This window comes from Siniperca chuatsi, linkage group LG7 (genome assembly GCF_020085105.1).
Source record: "Siniperca chuatsi isolate FFG_IHB_CAS linkage group LG7, ASM2008510v1, whole genome shotgun sequence".
Lineage (NCBI taxonomy): Eukaryota > Metazoa > Chordata > Actinopteri > Centrarchiformes > Sinipercidae > Siniperca > Siniperca chuatsi.
The window spans coordinates 23,718,662-23,741,767 of record NC_058048.1 but is presented as its reverse complement, the minus strand read 5'-3'; the positions used below and the strand labels follow the sequence as shown (position 1 = coordinate 23,741,767).

General features: G+C 42.1%; 4 protein-coding genes across 4 annotated transcripts; 2 read left to right on the top strand and 2 right to left on the bottom strand.

The window, feature by feature from the left end:
* Positions 1-2,826: 2,826 nt before the first annotated feature.
* On the bottom strand, positions 2,827-3,817 carry LOC122879318 (olfactory receptor 52B2-like). Its single transcript, XM_044203289.1, has one exon. The coding sequence runs from the start codon at positions 3,814-3,816 to the stop codon at positions 2,878-2,880; it is 939 nt and encodes a 312-aa protein (XP_044059224.1). The 5' UTR covers position 3,817; the 3' UTR covers positions 2,827-2,877.
* A 6,174-nt stretch (positions 3,818-9,991) lies between these two features.
* Positions 9,992-12,759, top strand: LOC122879319 (olfactory receptor 52E4-like). The gene is made up of 2 exons (XM_044203290.1): positions 9,992-10,061; positions 10,363-12,759. Exon 2 carries the CDS (start codon positions 10,385-10,387, stop codon positions 11,318-11,320), a length of 936 nt encoding a protein of 311 aa, XP_044059225.1. The 5' UTR covers positions 9,992-10,061; positions 10,363-10,384; the 3' UTR covers positions 11,321-12,759.
* A 2,098-nt stretch (positions 12,760-14,857) lies between these two features.
* Positions 14,858-19,013, bottom strand: chrna10a (cholinergic receptor, nicotinic, alpha 10a). Its single transcript, XM_044201762.1, has 5 exons — positions 18,796-19,013; positions 17,657-17,802; positions 17,326-17,480; positions 16,132-16,664; positions 14,858-16,044 (listed from the first exon to the last, which is right to left on the bottom strand). The coding sequence occupies exons 1-5, from the start codon at positions 18,854-18,856 to the stop codon at positions 15,344-15,346; spliced, it is 1,596 nt and encodes a 531-aa protein (XP_044057697.1). The 5' UTR covers positions 18,857-19,013; the 3' UTR covers positions 14,858-15,343.
* Positions 19,014-19,392: 379 nt separating this feature from the next.
* On the top strand, positions 19,393-21,815 carry LOC122878665 (post-GPI attachment to proteins factor 2-like). Its single transcript, XM_044201763.1, has 6 exons — positions 19,393-19,673; positions 19,936-20,115; positions 20,214-20,463; positions 20,824-20,930; positions 21,029-21,137; positions 21,321-21,815. The coding sequence occupies exons 2-6, from the start codon at positions 19,948-19,950 to the stop codon at positions 21,449-21,451; spliced, it is 765 nt and encodes a 254-aa protein (XP_044057698.1). The 5' UTR covers positions 19,393-19,673; positions 19,936-19,947; the 3' UTR covers positions 21,452-21,815.
* The last annotated feature ends 1,291 nt before the right edge of the window (positions 21,816-23,106 follow it).

Genomic DNA, 23,106 nt, shown 5'->3' with positions numbered 1-23,106 from the left:
TTGATGGATACTTGTGCAAGTGGCTTGCCATTGGCCTCAAGGGTGGTTTTCCACAGCCTCATCGAGTTTGCAATGAAGTCTCTTAGAGTCCTGTTGATGTTGTACATCTCTAAGCATTCAGTGATCCATGTGTGTGGCATTGAGTCATATGCTTTCTTGTAATCAATCCAGGCAGTGCACAGGTTGATGTGTCGGGCTCTGCAGTCTTGGGTGACTGTTCTGTCAACCAGGAGTTGGTGTTTGGCTCCTCTGGTTCCTCTGCCAATGCCCTTCTGTGCTTTGCTCATGTATTGATCCATGTGTCCACTTATCTTAGCCGCGATGATGCCTGACATGAGCTTCCATGTTGTGGAGAGACAGGTTATTGGCCGATAGTTGGATGGGACTGTACCCTTTGCGGGATCCTTCAGGATCAGGATTGTGCGCCCTTCGGTAAGCCATTCAGGGTGCTAGGCGCTCATGGAATGCAGTGAGCTTCTTTAGCCAGTAGGTGTGGATCCTGTCAGGGCCCGGTGCTGTCCAGTTCTTCATACCTGAGACTCTTTCTTGAATGTCTGCCGCTGTGATGGTGACTGGATTCTGTTCAGGGAAGTTGCTGTGGTCCTTTCTCAGGGCCGCCAGCCACTGTGCATCGCTGTTGTGTGATGCCTCCCTTTCCCATATACTTTTCCAGTACTGCTCCGTTTCCAGCCGTGGTGGGTCTGCTCTGCTGTTATTACCCTGCCATTGAGCGTACACTTTCGCAGGTTGAGTTGCGAACAGCCGGTTTATTCTTCTGGCTTCATTATCTCTCGTGTATCTCTATAGGCGGCTGGCCAAGGCTTGGAGCCTTTGTTTGGCAGTTTCGAGTGCTTCAGGTATGGGCATCTGGTTGTACTTCTTGGGTACTTGGCTTTCTCATTGCACCTCTCTCAGCCTCTGTCAGTTGGCTCACTTCTCTCCAGGCCTCCTTGATTTTTGCCTCCAACCTTCGTTTCCATGGTGGGTACTGTCTCTCATGGCTCGCTGCTGAGGCGTATATCAGCTCATTGGTTTCAGTGATGGTTGTGGTAGGGATCGCTCTCAATGCTGCATTCACATCTTCTAGGAGACTTTCTGATGGTACTTCACTTAGCCGTTGTAGTTGGCGTCGGGGTTGCCTTGTATTCATCCTCGCCATGATCTTATCTTTCAGGTCAGTCGTTCAGCGTGATTTCTCTTGGGGCTTCGTACCCAATCTCTGGTTGGGGAGCTGCTGGTTGCTCCCCTCTGACCTGTAGTCCTGGCTCCCCCTTGTTGTGATAGCAGTTGCCGCTTGTGGATGTTGGAACACTGAGCTACTATTTGCTTCGCTGTAAGCCTTGATTGTGGGTTTCATCCCACATCCTGTGCATGTAACCCCTCTGACTAGGGTTACTAGAGTAGTAGCATTCCAACAGAGCCTTATTATCACATCTCGCCCATTTCCGTCTTGTTCCAGTAGCCCATTTGTCGTCTTGATGCCCTGGTTCCCCAACACCTGACGCAGACCTTGTTTGGCCGGGCGACGTCTGAGCCGGCATGTCATATATTCCATTGTCACTCATAATCATGAGGTAGGCAGCAGCGTGAAGGGTCTTGCCTAAGGACCCACACTGGATGATGTTCCCCTTGTTCCTCCGTGTGAATGTCCCGTGGCCTACCAAATCGAGCTATCCAGCCGTTCCACACTGGATGATGGTCATTGCTCAATGCGTCCCGAAGGGGATTCGAACCCGGGCCCCATGTGAAAGTCCTGTGACTTACCAATTGAGCTATCCAGCCGCATATATATATATATATATATATATATATATATATATATATATATATATATATATATATATATATATATTCATGACTATATGTATCCAGTTTTCATCCAGTTTTCATCTGACTGAGTTTAATATGTGATACTATGAAAATGATTTTGTGTTGTTAATTGCAATGTTTTTCATTTTTTATTTTTTTTCCTTAAATGACAACATGAAATATCTTTCAGCATATTTGGATTTTATTAATGAACCACACTGCAAACATAAGCACATCTTGTATATATTGTACATATTTTTTGTTTGTTTTTGATTCTGCAAAAATTAGGGGATTAATTGATGTTTAGACACCAATTAGCTATGGTGCACGGAGTGCATGATAAGTAAATAAAAATGTGAACTCTTAAGAAGATGGGCTACAAAGGTCATTCTTCATTATGGAAAACAATTTTTAAACATACAATCAAATGTGAAGAGGATAAGAACAAGTAAAGAACAGGATAAATATCCGAAACAGTTTTACAAAAGACTTTAAATGAAAATATAATTTGAAGTATTACATGTTAGACTATATGCAGTGTGAGACTAATATCTCCATTTAGAATTATTCACCTTTGTACTTAAACAACAAAGCACTCTGCACACTAAAATAAACACAAAAGAAGATCACAATACAATTGTAACAAGCTCATACTGTAGTCAAGTAACAGTTTATGACAACAGTAAGATGCACGCAGTTTCACCCAGTATCAATTGTGAGACCCCAACTTTCTTAAAACTTGGTATCGTTGACTGGGCTAAATATGTTCCCCACTGTTAAAAACACTGTTTAGTTTAGTTTTTTTATTTACAACAAGTTGGTTTGAGGAAACTCTATATTAACAAAAACTTCAGTCAATGCACCTCAGAGTAAAATTTCCTGTCCCACACTAGAAAACAGCTTTTCCATATAGAAATTAGGGTTTCCACAATGAACAAAACTGTTGAAAGTGATTTTAGTTTGTGTTCAAGTTCATAGACTTGTTATGGTTCCATGCATAGTTGATATTGTTAGTACAATATTGTCATGAGACAAAACTGAATGCTGTTATCCACTTTGTGTAAAGATTTAGACCGATACTCTACTCTTTTTTAAGACTGTCATGAGAGTGTTTCGTATTTCACGGGTATATAGCCCATATACAATGGGATTGAGAAGCGGAGGTACAAGAAATATTAACATGCCCATTATCTTTTGCAAGTCAGGTGAGACATTTTTGAACCTATGAGATAAAATTGTGAAAGTTCCCACAATCTCAAATATGATCAATATAACCAACTGTGCAACGCACGTGTTGACAGCTTTCATCTTTGCTTCAGACCTCCTTGTAACCACACATGTGATCAGAATCTTCACATAGGAAAATGCCTGAACAGACACACTTACAGCTTGTATGACAGCTGTGTTAAATAATCCTATGATATTATTGACTGTTGTGTTTCCACATGTGAGCTTCAGTAGAGAGGGGTTATCACAGAACACATTCATAATAACAGATTTGCACCTGGGAAGCCTCGTCTGAAAAGAGAACAATGATACAATCAAGACAAAGTCAAGACCCCAAACCAGAGAGATAATACAAATAACAACTCTGGGGGTCATAATAGAGCTGTAGCGTAACGGCATGCAGATGGCAGCATAACGATCAAAAGACATTGCTGCAAGAATAAACAAAATTCCACCACCATACATGTGGAGCAAGAATGCTTGTAAAACACAGAGAGGATAGTAAACCGTATTTGTCTCCGTAACAATGTCTGAAAGTACTTTTGGTAACATTGCAGTTATGCCTATCAGATCATTGAGGGGGAGACTAAACAGGATGAAATACACTGGCTTGTGAAGGTTCCTCTTCAGAATGATCAAAGTCAGCATGGTTAGGTTGCAAAAAATGCCCAAAAAATAAATCACAATCCCAAGAAAAAATATAGGATACTTTCCTCCAGGTGGAATAACAAATGAGTCCAGCGTTAACTCAGAGCTAAACCCAAAAGATCTGTTTTCCATTGTCACTTAGATTATTAAGAAAAACAGTGATTCAATTTCATTACTGGAAATTGAGTCAATGTTTAAAGCAGTCAGACAACATGTCACTTTCAAAGTAGTGCTGCATGAAGTGTTGAGAACTGCCCTGAGGACCTTGCTTTATTTATTGTTACCATAACCATAACCATAACTTGGTTACATCACCTTTTGCCTCTGGGATTGTCAGTGGCTTTGCAAAGATGAATAATATCAGGATTACTATAAGTATAAAGTTTTGAGATCTCTTTATGAAGGAAAACAAACCTATGGAACCCAGCAGGTATTAAAGATGAAAAACGATAGATTTTCCCCCAGAAATAATTTGTGCCCTCAGATTACTTAATAAAAACATTTTATGCTCAAATAAATTACTAAATTACCATAAATGTGTCCTCATATTAGACCTAATTAATTACAATTAAGTTATGGTACTATAGCAGAAGGAACTAAAGTTATGGATTGTTGTGGCTTGTTAGTGGTGGTGTAAAAGGTTTTACTGTAGCTGCCCTCAAATTACTGAATTAATTCCCAGCAAAACTGATAAGAAAAGACGAGATGAGAAGATAATTGCAAGTGACGGCAGTATAAGGAACAGGCTAAAGATGTAAAGAAACAGATAAAGAACCATTTAAAATAACATAGATCATGACAAGAATAATGGACAACCAGCAAGTCCAGTTTTTGGAAATGCAGAGCTGTAGCTGATTTGATGACCAACTGTATTCAAACAGAAAGAGAATCAGTAGATTAATGGTAGGCCTTATTTAAGACAGACTGAGTAGGATTTTCCTAATGAGCAATGTATAGACTTGCAACCAACAAATCCGACTCAATCTGCCTTTAAAGAAGACATATCGTCAATCGAAATGACAAAAAGGAACAAGTCTTTTGTTGCAATATGCTGTTTATAATACACATAATGTACAGTATGTGGGTCTTTATGATGACCAGTACTGTCAATCACAACAGGTGCAGAGATTATGGTACCAAATGTCAGTGGCCCTTTACAACTGCAGGTCCTTAGGTCAACATTTGTGGTTCTTCCTAATTACCAAATTTACTGAATGTATAACGGTCTCTGCACTGTGGGACAATCAATAAAAAGAGGCTAGGCTGTTTAGATTTTCACAGTTTTACAATCATTTTAACCTGTTAAATCTACAGTGTGTCTGTTTCAATAGAGTTGGTTTTAATGGTGGACAATCAAGATTAATATCAAAGCTACATTTTGGCCTACAGTACTGCTAGGAAGGCCTGAAGTCTTCTCTTCTGAAGTTTTCATTACTTTGAAAAGGTATTGTATTGATATCACACAAGAGGAATACTGAAAATTACTAAAGGGCTACTGCAATGATATTACGTAACTAGATACACTACAAATAGGCAGTTTCATCAGCTAGATGCCTCATTACTTTGTCAAAACATGTTTATTAATGAGCTCCTTTGAGATATAATGAAACGATGTGTTATTAACTGTCTCACATTGTAATTAATCCCTAGACAATTAGTAAATCTCCAGTTGATAATGAGATTCCTTGTTATTTAGTAATGAAGAACATTGTTTAATAACGCCCAAGGGAGCTTGTGTGAGGTTGCATGTGACATTACAACTTGTAAACATTTGATTCCTTAACTTTAATCATCAAGTGTGTTATTATGTAAAACACTTTAACAGATTAAATGCACAGTTGACGTTAAAGTACCACAACATAGTCTTTGCTTTGTGTGTGTTTTTTCTCTCCATTCATCTGCAATGTTTTATAAAGAATCCACAGTTTTAATGAATATGTCAAATGGCTCAATCAATTAAAAATGTATAATGTATTAGAAGTGTACTGGTCAGCCTTTTCATATTTGTTTAGATATCCTAGAAGAAAAATACTAATTGAATTAGCACTGAAGTGGTCACATCAGGCCTTTGGGCCCTTGTTCATGCACACAAAAGGGCTGTTAGGAGATTAGGAAAGACTTACCATCTCACCCAAGAGAAATGGACACGACCGACCCTTGAGTTGCTTTGATAATTAATTTGACCCGCTAATTACTTTCTGTGGTCTTTCTCCTGTACACTTTACAACAATTGGAGTATAATCAAAATCATCATAATTGCCTCACGGCAAGGTGCATGGTACGACTCTGCCATCTGGGGCCTTCCTCTGTTTGGGACAATTCTGTTCCTGTGTGTAGAATTTAGTGATCATTTTTGCTTTCATAAAATGTGATATGGCCCTAAAGTAGTTAGTGAGATTGTTTTGTGCAGTTTACATTGTTAGGCATTTGTCACTGGAGAAAGGCCTAAGGGCCTAGTGTGTGAGTGTGAATGACTAACGCTTTCTGGTCGTAAAGTTATGTTATGTGGTATTTACATAGCAATACAGTATAATGTTTTCATTTACTCAAAAATTTGTATTTCTGTAACCTCTATAGACTATATTGTAACCTGTAGTATTTATCCTGACTGTGTGATGCCTCACAATTCTGGTGTTCTGTCACAGTGAGCCTCTATGCCCCCCTGATCTTTGTGTGCTTCAGTGTACCTGTCTCTCCTTGTGTTTCTTGGCTGTCTCCTGTCCGTGGTTGTGTGTGTATGTGTATATGTGTATCCACGTTCTGGTCTGGCTTCATGGTCTCCTGTATGCTGCTGATCACCGGCACACCTGACTTCAATCATCATCAATCTACTCCGCTTATCTACCGGGCACTTCCACACTACCGACGCCAGTCTCTGTACATGTGTACGCGCACCTCGTAACGGCCCCAACGTCAAGTAAGAAGTGTAAAGTGTTCTTTGTTTCTGCCTTGATAGTAACTCCGGTTATCTCTGTCACAGACTCACGCTCTGCTGGTGATCACAGCCTCAGTCAGGCCTTGGATCTTCTGTACCATGCCAACTGCCACGTCACCCTCGCCATCCGGCCAACCTCGCCTCCTTAGCCTGCCGCCTTCCCATGGGTTCACCACCTGGCCAGCCCAGCCCTTCTCCCTATGCTCGCCATTCCAGAACCAGCTCACCTCGTCTCCATGCGGAGCGCTGCCAGTCTCGTCCCCGACCCGGTCCAGTCGAGTCCTCGGGGCAGCCACGAACCACGCCGAATACTTCGTACACCAATAACTATCTGCACAATAAAGATTGTTCCAACTATACCCAGCTCTGTTCTGTGTATTTCTGCATTTGGGTTCAGAAAACACTCATACGACAGAATGATCTGGTCAACATGGACCCAGCGGAAACCAGATCCGATGAGTTGAAAGAACTGGTGTTGGACCTTTCGAGTTTGCTGGAGTGTTGGGGAACAGCCAGCAGTGAGCAGTCCAGGTTGACAGTCAAAGCTGCCGCGCATTTTGCTGTATCCCGCAAGCCCTGGCTGTGGGACTCCCTTCCTGAGTGGGCCAAGATTTTTGTGTCTGCTCCCAGTTCCCAGCTTGACTCGCCAGTCGTCAGTCTGCATCCCGGGCTGCTGGTCTCCAGTCAGCATCTCAGCCTGCTAGCCAGGAGGCACCTCAGCATATTGCTGTCTTGGCGCCTTCTGGGAAACGCTCCAGGAGGAAGCGTGGTTCCCCCAGCAGCTCACCTGCCCAGCTGCTCACCTGCACCGGTGCCCTGCTTCCCAGCTGCTCGCCTGCTCCACAGCCTCCACTCCCTGCTGGATCGCAACAGCCATCACTCCCTGCCTTTGTTGGATCGCAGTAGCCATCACTCCCTGCTGGATCGCAGCAACCATCACTCCCTATCTCTGCCGGATCAAAGCAGCCCCCTGTCTCTGCTGGATCGCAGCAGTCCCCTGTCCCTGGACTCTTTGCTGGATCGCAGCAGCCCCCAGTCCCTGGGCGCCCTGCTGGATCTCACCAGCCCCCAGTCCCTGGACTCTTCGCTGGATTGCAGTCGCCTCCTTTCCCGGCTGGATCGCAGCAACACCAACCCCTTGTCGCCACTGGATCACAATCGCCTCTTTTCCCGGCTGTATTGCAGCAGCACCAATCCCTTGCCGCCACTGGATTGCAGTCGCCTCCTTTCCCAGCTGGTTCCCAGCAGCAGCCATCCCTAGTCGTCGCTGGATCGCAGCCGCCTCCGGTCCCGGTTGGATCACAGCCGCAGTCATCCCTAGTCCCTGCAGGGTGGCAACAGCTCCCCGCTCCTGGACTCTCCACCGGACCTCAGCAGCTTCCTGGACTCTCTGCGGGATTGCAGTCGACTCCTGTCCCAGCTGGCTCGCAGCAGCACCAATCCTTGGCCAATGCTGGATCGCAACCACCTCCGCTTCCTGTTGGATCACAACACAACGCAGGACTGACTGCTGGGTCACTGAATCATCGGCGGGGTCACAGCAGCAGACGTACCCTCCTTCTCAGCCGGAGGCGCATGTTCCGGACTCCCAGACAATAGCGCTCCAGCCCGCTCCTCTGCCAGTCATCCCAACGCCGGCTCCCTGTCCTGCTGCCTCATACCCTGAACCCTGTCCTGTTGTCCCGTCGCTGGCTCCCCGTCCTGCTGTCCCCCCGTCCTGCTGTCCCGTCGCCGGCTCCCAGTCCGGCAGCCCCAACACTGGTTCCATGTCTTGTTGTCCCGTCACCGGCTCCATGTCCTGCTATCCTGTCATCAGATTCCTGTCCGGATGTCCAGTCGCCGGCTCCCAATCCTGATGTCCAGTCGCCGGCTCACTGTCCTGATGTCCAGACGCCGGTTCCCAGTCCCTGAGCTGATTGGCAGGCCTCCAGGGGGTTCCTGCCTTAGCCGCAGACCTACCGGGGGTCCCCGCCTCAGGCCTCCAGAGGGTCCACGCCTTTGCCGCAGACCTCCAGAGTGGTCCTGTCTTCGCCGCTGGCCTTCAGAGGGGTCCCGTTTTTGGCGCTGGCTGCCAGAAGGTTTCAGTGTTCACCGCCGGCCTCCAGAAGGTCTCAGTGTTCGCCGCCGGCCTCCAGAAGGTCTCAGTGTTCGCCGCCGGCCTCCAGAAGGTCTCAGTGTTAGCCGCCGGCCTCCTGTGACTCTCCATCTTCATCGCCGGCCTACTGTGACTCTCCGTCTTCGTCGCCAACCTCCGGTAACCGTCCTCCTGTGCCACCAGCATTCCGCCAGGCCTCCGGAAGGTGTCAATCTTCACCACAGACCTCAGGAGGTCAGCTCAGCACATGTCCAGCCCCCGGGCCGTCCGCCTGAGGTCTATCACTCGGCCATGGTATCCCTCCTCCAGACCCCTTGCGCCCGCCCAGGATACCAGGCTTCACGGGTTCACCACCTGGTCAGCTCAGCCCTTCTCCCTACGCTCGCCAGTCCAGAACCAGCTCACCTCGTCTCCATCCGGTGCGCTGCCAGTCTCGTCCCCGACCCGATCCGGTCGAGTCCTCGGGGCGGCTACGAACCACGCCAAATACTTCGTACACCAATAACTATCTGCACAATAAAGATTGTTCCAACTATACCCAGCTCTGTTCCGTGTGTTTCTGTATTTGGGTTCAGAAAACACTCATACGACATGTTCAAACTCAGGGTTGCAGGGTTTTGGGTCATTTCATACTTGCACATTTTTAATGTGAATAAAGTAAAATCTTATTAGAACGCTTTCCTCTGTGTTGACTTTATTCTGAAAATGTTTGATTGGATCCTTGTTAGATCATCAGTTGCTCACTTGTTATGTCTTAAAGAATTACATTAATATACAATATAAATTAATATATAGTACTTGTTGGGTGAGAGGTATTGAAAAAAACACAGGCAGAGAGGTTGACTTTAGTCACAAAAATGGATGTCCCTTTGATTAAAGGGGCATCTGACCACAGGGGCTTTTTGAATCTTGACTTGCCCAAGAGTCTTCAACATGTGTCGAAACAAGCAAAATTAAATATAACTCCATGCCTATACATGTGGGATCACGTGTCGATGGGAATCAATGTCAAATGTCACATGATAAAAGACATCAAGATCTCACTGCTGAGTTGAGATTCCCACCTCCTCAGGCAAGGTACTGTCAAATGCTCAGTTATTTAAACATACAACACGTGACTATGCCTGGTTGTAGGTTTTGTTGAGTATTTATTGTATATATGTACAGGATTAAGGTCAGTATCAATGTGGTGTAACATTTAATGTCACTTTAATGTACATAAAGCAACCACTCTGCATCTTTATGCTTATGCTTAATATTGTGTTTATAATGTTCCTGCCTTTACAGAACACAATTGTTCTCAGATGATTAAAATATTTGTACAGGAGAAGGAGAATAGTCAAAAAGGTAAGTATTGTCTTTACACACAAAGCATTTTTAATTTGTAATTGAATTCACTGATGTTTTTCTTTTAGTCTGATGAGCTATTGTAAGTATTTCATTTAGTATTGATACTTAAATGTTTCACTTCATGTCTTTTTGGACTAAAGAATGAAATGCACAATAAATAAGAGATTGGTGCCCAATATGCTACCCGAAATATTTGCTATATACATTTTTTGTTATTGGTCATATTTAAAATTTGACATATTTCAATGTAGATTTTTTTCCCCCACCCATCACTACCACTAATATTTTTTTCTTTTAGGTTTTTCATTAAATTAAACAGAATGGAAAGCAACATGACAGTTTCAAGTGATATCCTAGAAATCAAAGGCTTTGACATATCTCCAGAGTTCACGTACCCTCTATTTTTCTTACTGCTGTTTGTTTACTTTTCCCTGCTTTTTTCCAACATTGGAGTTCTGGTGCTTATCATCACTGAGAAGAGTTTGCACCAGCCAATGTACTTTCTTTTTTGTAACCTGTCTGTCAATGATCTAATCGGTAACTCAGTCCTACTGCCTCAGCTGATGGCTCATATCATTTCAACAGAACGGTTTATCACCTACAACCAATGTGTGGTTCAAGCCTTTTACAGCCACACGTTCGGATCAGCTTCTCATATGATTCTCATCATTATGGCAATTGACAGATATGTGGCAATATGTCAACCCTTAAGGTACAGCTCAATTATGACTACCAAAACTGTGATTGGGCTGTCAGCAACTGCATGGGGGCTGTCATTAGTGCTCGTGTCTGTTTTGGTAGGTCTCACAGTGAGGCTTTCCCGCTGTAGATCGGTTATACAAAATGCTTACTGTGACAATGCATCACTGTTCAAGCTTTCTTGTGAGGATGTGTCCATCAATAATATCTATGGACTCTTTTTCACTGTGCTGCTGTTCAGTTGCTCAATTGGAGGCATAGCTGTCACCTATTTCAGAATAGCTCTCATCTGCTGGATCAAGAAAAACAAAGAGTTGAATAACAGAGCACTGCAAACCTGTGCAAGCCATCTTGTTCTTTATCTTATTATGCTCTGGTCGGGGTTTTTAACAATCATATTGCATCGTTTCCCAAATTACCCAAATTTAAGGAAGACTGCATATGTTTTATTTCATGTGGTCCCTGCTAATTTAAATCCAGTCATTTATGGAGTGCAAACAAGGTCATTAAGGGATAAAATTGTCCAAGTACTGCAAAGAAAAGTGACTCCAACCTAATACCTTCTGTCTTCTATTCATGATTTGCCTAAGGCTTGAACATAAAGACACACATAGGTAATTGTTTTCACTTGTAACACCTGTTCTGAAGCATTTGAGATGCTTTTACACAGATGTGTGTTTCAATTGAAACAATAATAATGTTTTCACGTAAGTTGCAGTTGTAACTTGTAAGTATGTGGGATTCATATTTGTTTCAATATCTTAACTCTCATAAACATGCAAGGAAATGCAAGATCTTCTGTCTTCTGTTACCACATTTTCTGAATGAAAGGACCTTGTTTTTGTGTTACTAATTTTGATTATTGCAAGGTCCATGAAAATCACTAAAATAACAATTTCCATTTCCATTGCCTGAACTTTTCCTATAATGAGTATCAATGAGCATACACTTACAGTATATTCATGTATTTGCTTTCACTGAGCTGCAGGGATTATGGTAATATTTCATGTACCATATTCATTGTTAGTATCTTATCAGACTATTATTACTAAGACTTGAACTCAGAGTAAGCTGTCAATGCTGTGTTTCACTACAGTACAACAATACAATACAAAGAAACTTTACCTGTGCATACAATATTGTGCATAAAATAAGCTTGTAACAATAGCCAACACACACACATTCTTTGGTCATGTAACCCCAAAGGATGTATTTCACATCTCTTCAAAATATCCATATTATTTTCATTGAATGACAAAATCCTAAAATGACATACACAGTGAGAGTGTGTTACCTGTTATTAAAGAAAACCTGTAAAAATAAGAACTGACTGTTAACTCTTCAAGTATGTAGTCTTCTACATTAGGTTAAATATATTTCTTAATAAGCAGAAATGTACTGAATATACTGAAAGAAATACTGTCCTTGTGTTTCCTCAACGCTTGCTGTAGTGAGGATGTAATTTGGTTTTGTAGGCCTCAGGGACTCGGATGATCTCATGATGAAAGGTCAACCAGTGGTCTCAACAGGTCTTGTGGTCTGATTAAGATGCATCTCAGTTTAATTCTGTCTGAAAAGCAGTTCTCCACTTCTCTGAACTTGACAGTACACATATCTCAAATAGTTTTTTACAAATCAAAACACAGTTCCACTGATTAAGCCTTCTATTTTCCTTTGGGTTCAAATTAAAGAGTCATGGCCCACTTTGGATGCCATTACTCCACTATATCCTTGACAAGGGATTATACACATCAAGAGCCAAGCAAATGGTGATGATCCAGGGGATTTAACAGATAATCCATGTGAGTTACACTGAGATGTTGTTTTCTCTTATTCTGATTTCAGAACCTTTCCTGGCTATATCTCTTTGGTGGGATTTTCTCTCTTTAACTAATTAATGTCATGATAGTAAAATAAAAATGACCCACCTCCAGACTATTACTGTTATAGTTTGAGGGTTTCCTGTTTCCTGTTTTATTTTGTAGAATCCTCCTTCTCTTGTGTGTCTTGTGGTTTTACTGCCTGTCTTTGTTTGCTTTCCCTCCAGTTTTGATTGTTGGCCCTTCCTTGATTGATTGTGTGTGTGTGTGTGTGTGTGTGTGTGTGTGTGTGTGTGTGTGTGTGAGAGAGAGAGAGAGAGAGAGAGAGAGAGAGGAGTGTGTGAGTGTGAGTGTGAGAGAGAGTGTGAGAGACCATTAGGTGCACTTTTTGTTGTACCTCATTCTCGTGCCCAGTGTCCCGGCATTCTTACCGTGAGTTCTGTGGTTTGGATTCTTTGTCTCGCTTGGACCGTGTCAGGATTCTGGACTTTGAACTTTGCCTGTTCCCTGTTGGATTTGTTTAGCCTCATTGGACTCACTTCCCTGTTTCCACCACTGCCAGCCGGGATTACCTTTTACTTGGACCTGTGTCCGCCTATCTGCCTATTACCTGTTTATTGCCTGTCTGCCTACCGGTCTGTCTGTCTGTACCTGCCTGTAAACCACTTCACCCATTAAACACTGTAGTCATCCAGCTACCTCATCCTCGTACCGCTTCCTGGTCTTCTGTATTTGGGCCCACATTCTACACAGCACACGACAGAATGATCCAACCGATCATGGACCCAGTAGAGCTTTCCGAGGAAGCGGACCTGGTGGTCCGTGATGTGCCTAAAGGACATATGGGGGGAAATATGCGACAAGTCCCGCAGAGAGGCAATCAGATGTCGGGTAGAAACAAAACTTTCAACATTGCCTGGGCTGAGGGAGGCCATCCCTGTGTGGCTCACGGACTACCTTCATACCCAGACAACCCAGCCTGCAACCCTGCCTGCTACTCCTCAGCCGGTTTACCAGCCAGACTCCCTGCCTGCTAGCCCTTTGTCAGTCAGGCTTGGTTACCTGAGCCTGAAATCTGCCTATCCTGAGCCGGCCCCAGTCCCGAACCCATACCTAGGCACCCGCCTGGCTCTCGGTGGTCCTCGCAGCCATCGGACTGCACCCTGGCCTGCCAGCCATTGGACTGCACCCAGGCCTGCTGGCCCCCAGTTCATATCCCTGCATGCTTACCTCCTGCGTGCTAGTCAGCATCTCAGCCTGCAAGCTAGGGGGCACCTCAGTCTGTTGGCACCTTCTGGGAAACCCCCCAGGAGGAAGCGTGGCTCCCACAGCCGCTCGCCTGCCCCGCTGCCGCCTCCAGTCCCTGCTGGATCGCAGTAGCTCCCTGTCCCTGGTTCCCAGCTGGATCGCAGCAGCACCAATCCCTCGTCGCTGCTGGATCGCAGTAGCTCCCTGTCCCTGGTTCCCAGCTAGATGCAGCAGCACCAATCCCTCGTCGCTGCTGGATCACAACCGCCTCCTTTCCTGGTTGGATCGCAGCAGCACCAAGCCTCATTGGACTCACTTCCCTGTTTCCACCACTGCCAGCCAGTAACCCATTAACTTTTACTTTACTTACTTACTTTTACTTGGACCTGTATCTGCCTATTATCTGTTTGTTGCCTGTCTCCCTACCAGTCTGTCTGCCTGTAAACCACTTCACCCAATAGACACTGTAGTCATCCGGCTACCTCATCCTCATACCGCTTCCTGGTCTTCTGCATTTGGGCCCACATACTACACAGCATACAAATTGCAACTATTAGTATCTCATGCTCATGCTAGTGTGTATATTTTCACAATTAAATTAGTAAAATAAAGCCACATTTTCAGCTGTTTCTGGAAATACAATATCTGGAATTCTCTCAAACTTATCGAACAGTAGTCACAGAATGATTACAGCACTTGCCACATGGTCGCAACAGTGGCCAATTCGATTCCCGCCAGTAACCTTTGCTGCATGTCATACCCCTCTCTCTCCCCGTTTCCTGTGTACTTCTTCACCTGTCACTGTCAAATAAAGGTAACAGTAAATGCCCCAAAAAAGAAATCTTTAGAAAAACAATAGTCTGTCTTGTGTGTTGTTTGTTTCATCACTATCCTTTTGTACTGTACCAGTAAAATAATTGTTGTTGGTTCCAGGGATGTACACCTTTTACTCTGCTTCTGAGGCACACTATCCATAACAGATAGAAAATAAATTATGTTTGAAATTTGTGAAGCAGCAATGGATATCATTTGTCACTTCTTTATATTGCTTTGGTGAACCCCTTGAATTATTTAAGACACAAAGAAATAAATGTTGCTGTACAGAAACTAGTCAATATTATATTCATTTAAAATAAAAGCATAACTGTGGAAAGATCATCAGCAGAAAAATTGATTGATTTGCCAAGGGACTTCCTTGGCTTAGCTTAGTAACTCTCACACAGCATTTGGGACAAATGTTGGGGAATGCAAGTTGTCAACAACAAAACCCATAAACAAGAAGTTTATCAAAGATCTAATTAAACTTATAGTTAGGACTGTTGTAGGGTGGGTGATGACATGGCCTTCAGAATGGACAATTTCTAAGAGGTTTGGAAAAAAATGCAATCAGAAAGTTAATTAAATTATTGGATAAAATGTAGTACGTCATGAATCCTGTACTAACCTGTAATAATCCCTGTGTTATGTACAGCAATTAACACTGTCATTACCACCCACTTCTCTGTTCTGCAGTCAGATGGCTTTTCCCATGATGAGAAGGCTCATGAAAAACACCATTATGAAAAATATCCACATGAAGAAGCGATCCAAAACTTTGGCTACTTTCTTCCATTCCCCAGTCCTTTTTTGCGTGGCCCTCTGGTCTCTGTAACAGTTGGCTATGTACTCAATGTTACGCAGCAGCTGCCTCTCATTGCTTTGGGTACTGCAGGAAACCTCTCTGTCTTTTCTTTCTCCATCACTCACACCTCCTTTCCTGCATCTCCTCGGACCCCCCAAATCTCCACAGTCCATGCTCATGAACATGTCGTTCTTCCACGCGCTGTAGTGGTTGGTAGGGTTCTTCCCGATGGAGCCTATCGGACTCATCATCTGATCCATGTCTTCCCTCTCCTCTGCGCTCATAGAGCCCACACTCTCTTGTCCTCTCTCCATTTTGAAGACACAGTCTTCTCTGCCTGGTCCTGCCTGACCATTCATGGTGCAGTTGGTGTTCTTTACAGTTGGAGGCTCCTGTTTCTCCAGCTGTGGTGACATGCAGTTCTCCCCGACTTCATAAACAAAACACATTCTAGCCATGTGCTGCAGAATGACTTTCCTAGCCCACTTGGGAACAGGCTTGGCATCTGGGCCACAATGGTGTATGTTCATGATGAAGATGGTCAGGGCAGTGGAGGCAGTGATCATGGTCATCGTTGCAATGTAATACTTTCCTGTGGAAGAAAATATGACATTAACATAGAGTTGTAACGCACAGTCATTACATATGTTGGGATTTGACCCCATTTTATTGCACCTACCAATAAGTGGCACATTCTCAGAGGGTGGCATGATCTCTGCAACCAACAGCTGAAAGACGGTGAGCGCCAGCATCACGGTGACACCCAAAGACACCTTCTCTCCAGAGTCAGCAGGCAGGTAGAAGCCCAGTGGAGCCAGGAAAGAGATCATCACACATGGTATGAGCAAGTTGAAGACATAAAAGGAAGCTCTCCTCTTCAGTTTCAGCGTGTAGGTCACATCAGGGTAAGGATCAGCGCAGCAGCCATACAGAATAATGTTTTTCTTAGCCGGCATACCCAGCACCTCCCACTCCACATTTTCCACCAGGTCAGCCAGGTCAGCACTCTCCATGGCGTTCAGGATGTCCAGCTGGTTGCCGTTGTAGGTCCAGGAGCCGTACGTGAACCTGCACTGCTGAGCATCAAAGGGGAAGAAAGACACGTCCACTTTGCAGGAGCTCTTGGTGATAGCTGGAGAATCCCACATTATCTGCCCATCATGCCCAATCACCACATTGGTGTCCATGGAGCCAGTGAAATGGTCATCAGCACTGAAAGACAGAGAAAACTTATCTGGAAGAAGAGATTAGGGCAATGGTGTTCACATTCATCCCAAGAGAACATAAATAATTTGGATACCTTTAAAAAATCATTGAAGAGCAGCTGCAATTTCCTGGAGTAGGTGAAGAATGATTCAGGTCAGAAATTTGATCAGAATACAAAGGCACAAGTACACCAACTGAGGGAAGAGTCAACACATTTAGGAGTGTTGTACTCATTCCTCAGTGCTGTGTCTGCATTTTATATCTTTTCAGTAAGTGTTTGTGTTTGCATGTGTCAGCATATGGTTAGTGTACTTAGTAGCTATGAGCTGTTGTCATAATCAATGTATTGTCATCAGAGGTATCTTTCTTCCTCCCTGGCCCCACAATTTACTCAGGTGATACTTCCTTCCCCCTTCCTCTTCCTCTTTCTCATAAAAGTGGTACCTCTGATTTTAATAGTAAAATTCCAATATGTGTTATTCTATTTTTCTTGTCTATTTTACTTTTTATTATTACTTATATTACTGGTGTATAAAAAGCAGACAAAGGCCTGGACACTCCTATAAATAATGGCTTCAAAGAATGTTCAGCTTGTGCCTTTTATACTGACCAACAGGAGCCACACAGATAATAACTGAATGATTAACCCAATACCAGTCCGACCTACTTGTTATATAGGACTATATCAGGTCTCCATACATAACTACTAGGTATGCGGATGGTATCGAGTCCATCGTAATCATCTTTATTCCATTTGAGGTATGCATCAACCCACACTTGCCGTATCCATAAATATGCAGTCAAAATTTGATTTCGCTCATCCTGTAAAACATTGAAAATTATAGAAAATAATTGGCTACAACAGGGGACATATTACAGGTCAAACAGAAAGATAATTGAATATAAAGATGGCAATACTGATGTAATGCTGTTGTGTGGGTATATGCACAGATTATTTTCACACATACAATCTTGTGGTGTGCACTGTGGTGATTTACCATGTCGATAATTTGTGACAGTGTAACCTGCAGGGTCACATTCATTATGGTGTTTGTGTCCTCCACAGGCCTCAGCGCACTAGTATAGTTGGTGAATAAGTCATTCAGGAGCTTCTGGGCATATTTCCCATGAGCACACCAACAGGCTAAGACAGGGAGAGAAACAATTTATATTACATTATTATTATTTATATTACATTTTCTTTTTTCTTTTTTTTCAGTTAGTATTTATATATGTTTAATATATGTTAATATATGTATAATATATTCCGATGTGATCACTTTTGATCAATCAATTATCTGGCCAGTGACATCCAGAGCAAATGCAGTGATGCTGATGTGGGAAGAAAGGGAGAACATGGGAGAAAATGTGAATGCATGACAGATGGTGGAAGGGGATGTCAGGCTAGACTGCCTTTCTGTAAAGCTCTGGAAAGAGATCATGCAAATCTGCCATTATGTAGCTGCAGTGACTTTCTCTGCTCAGACTGTGTATGTGGAGTTTGGCATGTGCTGATTGAATGCTTAATCCAAGGAGATACAACATGAGTATCAAAATAGCCTAAACAGGGAGATTAAACATTCATGTGCTGTGAAAACATGAATGTGAAATTTATTCCAAAAAAGTATCACAGTAAATGCCATTTTTAGATATAATTTTGCATGTTTCATTAGGAAATGATTCATGCCACTTCTACATTTATAATTCCAAGTTACCAGAAAAACCTGTAAGGAGATGTATGAACAGTTTTCAAATGGACACACTACAATTTATATTCTAACTGGAGCTTGTTTCCAGGGTCAACAATGGATTTGGGCTTGCCAGATGTTAACTCTGAAACACTGTTTCAATAAAGCTTCTGATACAAAGAAGGTCTATGGGATTATGATGATTGCAAATCCCTCAACAACTGGCTCCATGTTTTGCGGATTCTGGGTAACAGCTTGCGTGGAAGAGGAATAGAAATCTGAGAAGAAATGGATGAGCCATAACATATTAAAATAATGACATTAATACAATGAAATACAACCGATAGACAATATTTTATGCAAATGTTATCTCGTCACCATTAAAAATGCCCTATATCAAGTCAACATTTTAGATCTCATAAGGAAAATAAAAATAAATGGAAACTTACTTGGCAAAATACTGACACACAGGAGCAAGCGAAATAAAGTTTGGATTCTCCATAGTTTCATCTTGCTGAAACAAATTAAATGGATCCAAAGACCATTTGAACTGCTCTGTGCCAAACAAGTTTCATTCACTAAAAATCAAAAACAGAAAGGAAACGAAAATCAGTCTGACAGCGGCTGCGGATGTGTTGCGTTTTTGAGCTGCACAAGTGCACTGAGAGAGGCGGGTCAGCGGATTGACAGAAGGACCAAGTTCTGATACAACGCTGCCACATGTTAACCCCATACACACAGGCCATCTGAGTCACACAGCAAGCGACACACACACACACACACACACACACACACACACACACAGTATGTATTTGATAGGATATATTTAAGTGAAAAAAATACTAATCGATCCTTTGTTTGATCTGGTGCAGCGCCACGGAGAGCTCACAGCTTTGTCCTCTCTTTTTTTGCGCTTTTTGTTTTTATATTGTGGTTAATTGTTATTAAGAGAAAGATTTTACAAATTTTTTAGCATGTGGTCTGCGATCTTTGCATCATCTTTGATATTCTGCTCCGCCCAAACGTAGCAACCTCAGCACTCTCCTCCGCTCACTTTCTCTTCCGGGTACTGATGTTTTTCATGTACTGTCCTCCTGCTATCTGTCGCACGAGGAGGATGTAGCATCCGTGGGTCTATTGTCATCTTCTGGGAGCATTCAGCTGAAATTCTAGCCTTGTGGATGCAAAAAATGTCGGAATATAAAATGGCTGGATGATCCCCAGCTGTTTTTTAAGACATTGCACCCTGTTGGTATCCGGAATATTCAGGTCCATCCCGCACCCTGATATAATGGATGGTGTTATAACGTATTTATTGACAAGCCAGGTGCGTGTAGCTTGTGGTAGCAATTATTGATTTCGTTTTTCAGACTTTAGATGTTCAGTAAATGCATGCATATGTATCAAAATGTCCCCAAAATAATTGAGTAAATATTGACAGCCTGTTACTGTGCAGATATGTTTACTCTTGGTATGCAGCCAATTGTATGTTGGCCTGGAGAAAGTCATTCATGCCACATGCATTACATTTGTCTGTGTGTGATCGCCTTTGTGAGATTAAAATGTGTTTAAATCAGCCTTTTTCACAGTTTTAGACCAAGATGCTACAAGGCTCAAATATCTTGGGTCATGAGAGGCCCCTGGTCATCAGGATATCATTCACCACCTGTGTTCTGGCTACTGTGTGCCTACCACTGCTTGGACTAATAACGTGTGTCTTCATATCCTCTGTTTTTCATTTTGAGGACTCTACTGGTACACACTGCCAGGTAATGTCCTTAGTTTGCAAACTGAACCAACCATGTTTTTTCTTTTGATGCTCCATACATTTTAGAAACTGTAGTAAATCATTACTGTGTGTTTTCAGGTTCCTAATTACCTGCCATCAATCAGTGCCTCAATAAGCCTAAGTCCCGAGTGCCACATATGGCGGTTCTGCATTGGACTGCACTCAGCACCGAGGTTCCTGGTGGCGTTTACCTACTTCAAATTTTACAAGACACGTTTTTCCTCGAGGTTCCCCGAGAGTTCACTCAGCTGCTTGAACCTGGCCTTTTCTATTTCTGAAAACCTCGGCCTCTTGCTCCTCACATATGTATCATCCAGTGAAACATACTGTGAGTAATTCACATTTTAGTTACTTTTATTGAAATTAAATGAGATTTTGATTTGATTTCAAATATATTTGAAGCCTTTGAAATGTTTGTGCCTTTAATTACTGAGTGGAGATCATCTGGGATAGGTTTTAATGGTTTATGAAAATTGCAAATAAAGCCTAATTTTTATTCTAAACTCTTCTTCAAGTAAAAAGCAAAGTATTATATTTTCAGCTGTTTGAAGCACGATACAGAGTTGGATCACTGTAACTGGCAGGTTAATGCACTGATTCAAAGTTTGACTTTTATTTGGAAATTAATTAATTATTACAATTACTGTCCTTTACTGAACAAAGTTCCATCTTTCTTTGTATATTTTAGTTGTACATAAGGAAGGTTTTGTCCTCTTCATTGTCAGTTCCCTTATCTACATGCTGATAACCTGCCGTTTATGGAAGGCTATTAAGAAGTATTCATTAAGTCCAGAGGTAAGAAATGCCAAATTGCACACTACAGACTAAAATCCCTCCTGTCTTTTGCAGTATTTCAGTCCAATTCAGTATTACTTTTTTCCCCTCCCTTATAGGATGCCAAGTCTCACTATTGGAAAGTGCGTTTATTATTTCTCAACGTATCCTTCTGTGCTTTCGCTGGATTCTTTTATTGGAAACACAACATGTACTGTGAATCAGGGAGTAAGTATTAAATCAGTTTAATCATTTTGGTTTAATCTGTAAGGGTTGTTGACTGTGGCTTAATGGAGAATGACACAAAATCTGAAAACATGTTAGTCATATGAACACAAATGTAAACTTGTAGCTACAAAATGCTGACCAAAACACATGTCTATCATGTAGCTCTGTTTATTCTTTTCACAGGTTATACTTTGTTTGCCCTGTTTGAGTATCTAGTGGTCTTCTCCAATATGGCCTTCCATCTCACAGCAGTGTGGGACTTTAAGAGCCGGGAGGTCATGGTCATTTCATCATCTGAAGATAAAGACTTCTGACTAGAAACTCAAGGACTAAGTGTTAAATGTTCAACCACTCAACCACCTGATAACAGCCTTGATCCTGCTCAAGAGGAAGAGTGGGATGAAGGCCTTTTCCATATATTTCCATGAGGATGGCTCTGAAGTCCTTAGAAGGTGTAGATGTCAGACAAGTTTGAACAAAAGATGTGCACATGTGCAACCTTATGGTCTATTCAGTTAGCTGTAAGTGCATTTTATTTTTGCCTCAGTGTCTCATTTATGGATGCCTTTGCCTACATACAATATGTTATGTAATGTGAATGTTAAATTTTTGTACAATGCACAAACACAATGTGTGGTCATACAGTATGTGTGCCAAAGTAAAGTGACAGTTCTTCAAGTATGCTTTGCTTTCATTTTGAAATACAAAAGGGTGGGACATGTCTAAAATATCTATAAATCACAATTTTGAGTCTCAGATACTGTCCACACATGCAGAAACAATGGCTTCTGACAATGTCTTTCATTCAAATTTCCCCAAAAAGTTTGCCACCAAGAGTTACTCTACTGTTATACTTCAACTGCAGAATTGAGACCACTGTTGTAAAAAGACATTTTTATGTTCATCATTCTTAGATTTACATTTTCATTTATATTTCAACAATATCTAAGCTATTAAATAATGTTTGATTGTTAGCAGTTGAAATTTATGCACAGTTTTCAAATGTGTATTCTCTGTACTACACGTGGCCTTAGCGCCCTGTTGTTGATCTACTGCAGGTATTAAGATCACACGCCGCTTACGTAACTGTGACCCAAAAGTTAATGCTGCTGGATAAAAATCCAGTGGCCCAGTGGTCATGTACAAACACAAATCACTGTAGAGTTTATGCACCACTGTGCATAAATCATCCTTATATGATAGTAAGGTAAGTCTACTCAAAATATGATATTGTTTAGATATGAGTGTATGCTATACACCATAACAAAATTGCAATGCTCTGAAGCCTCTTTTCATCCTCCCCACAGAATCCGACCCTGATGATGTAAGTACTGGCCAAGTACCAGCAAGAAGTCTCATTTTGGCTGCAAGACTTTGAATCAACAAAACCCAGAAAAATAAGTACTTCATATATAGTTTATAATGTGTTTAGGTAGATTAATGGATGGACCTCCAACACACATAGAATAAAGACAAATGTAAAGGCAGACATATGTATGACATGGGGTTGGTCGACATAGTTGCATTATTAATAAGAACAGTTTCCTTATATCAATATATATCACAATTTGTCAGATGTATGCAGAATCACATGTAAAGCACAACATTGGAATAAGGTTTATTGCCTCAGCATCAATTTGATTATTTTAGATCAGACAAAACTCTTCAAATATGTCAAACAAAACATTCAATAATTGATTTGTTAGTTTTTCATTACAATTTGGCTACAATTGACAGCAGAATTATTTTAAACTATCAATATGACCATATTATCACGAGATGATACCACTAAAAGTCAATAAACAACATATTTAATAAGCCGAATATGCTTTAATAAGCAGACACTTTCACTTGTGATTGGAGGAAAAGCACACATGTTATTAATAGCATTAACGATAACTGTGTTGTCTTCAAGTGTCCTAATATGCCATAAAGGTGTTATAATGGGTTAAGTATGCACAATACCAGG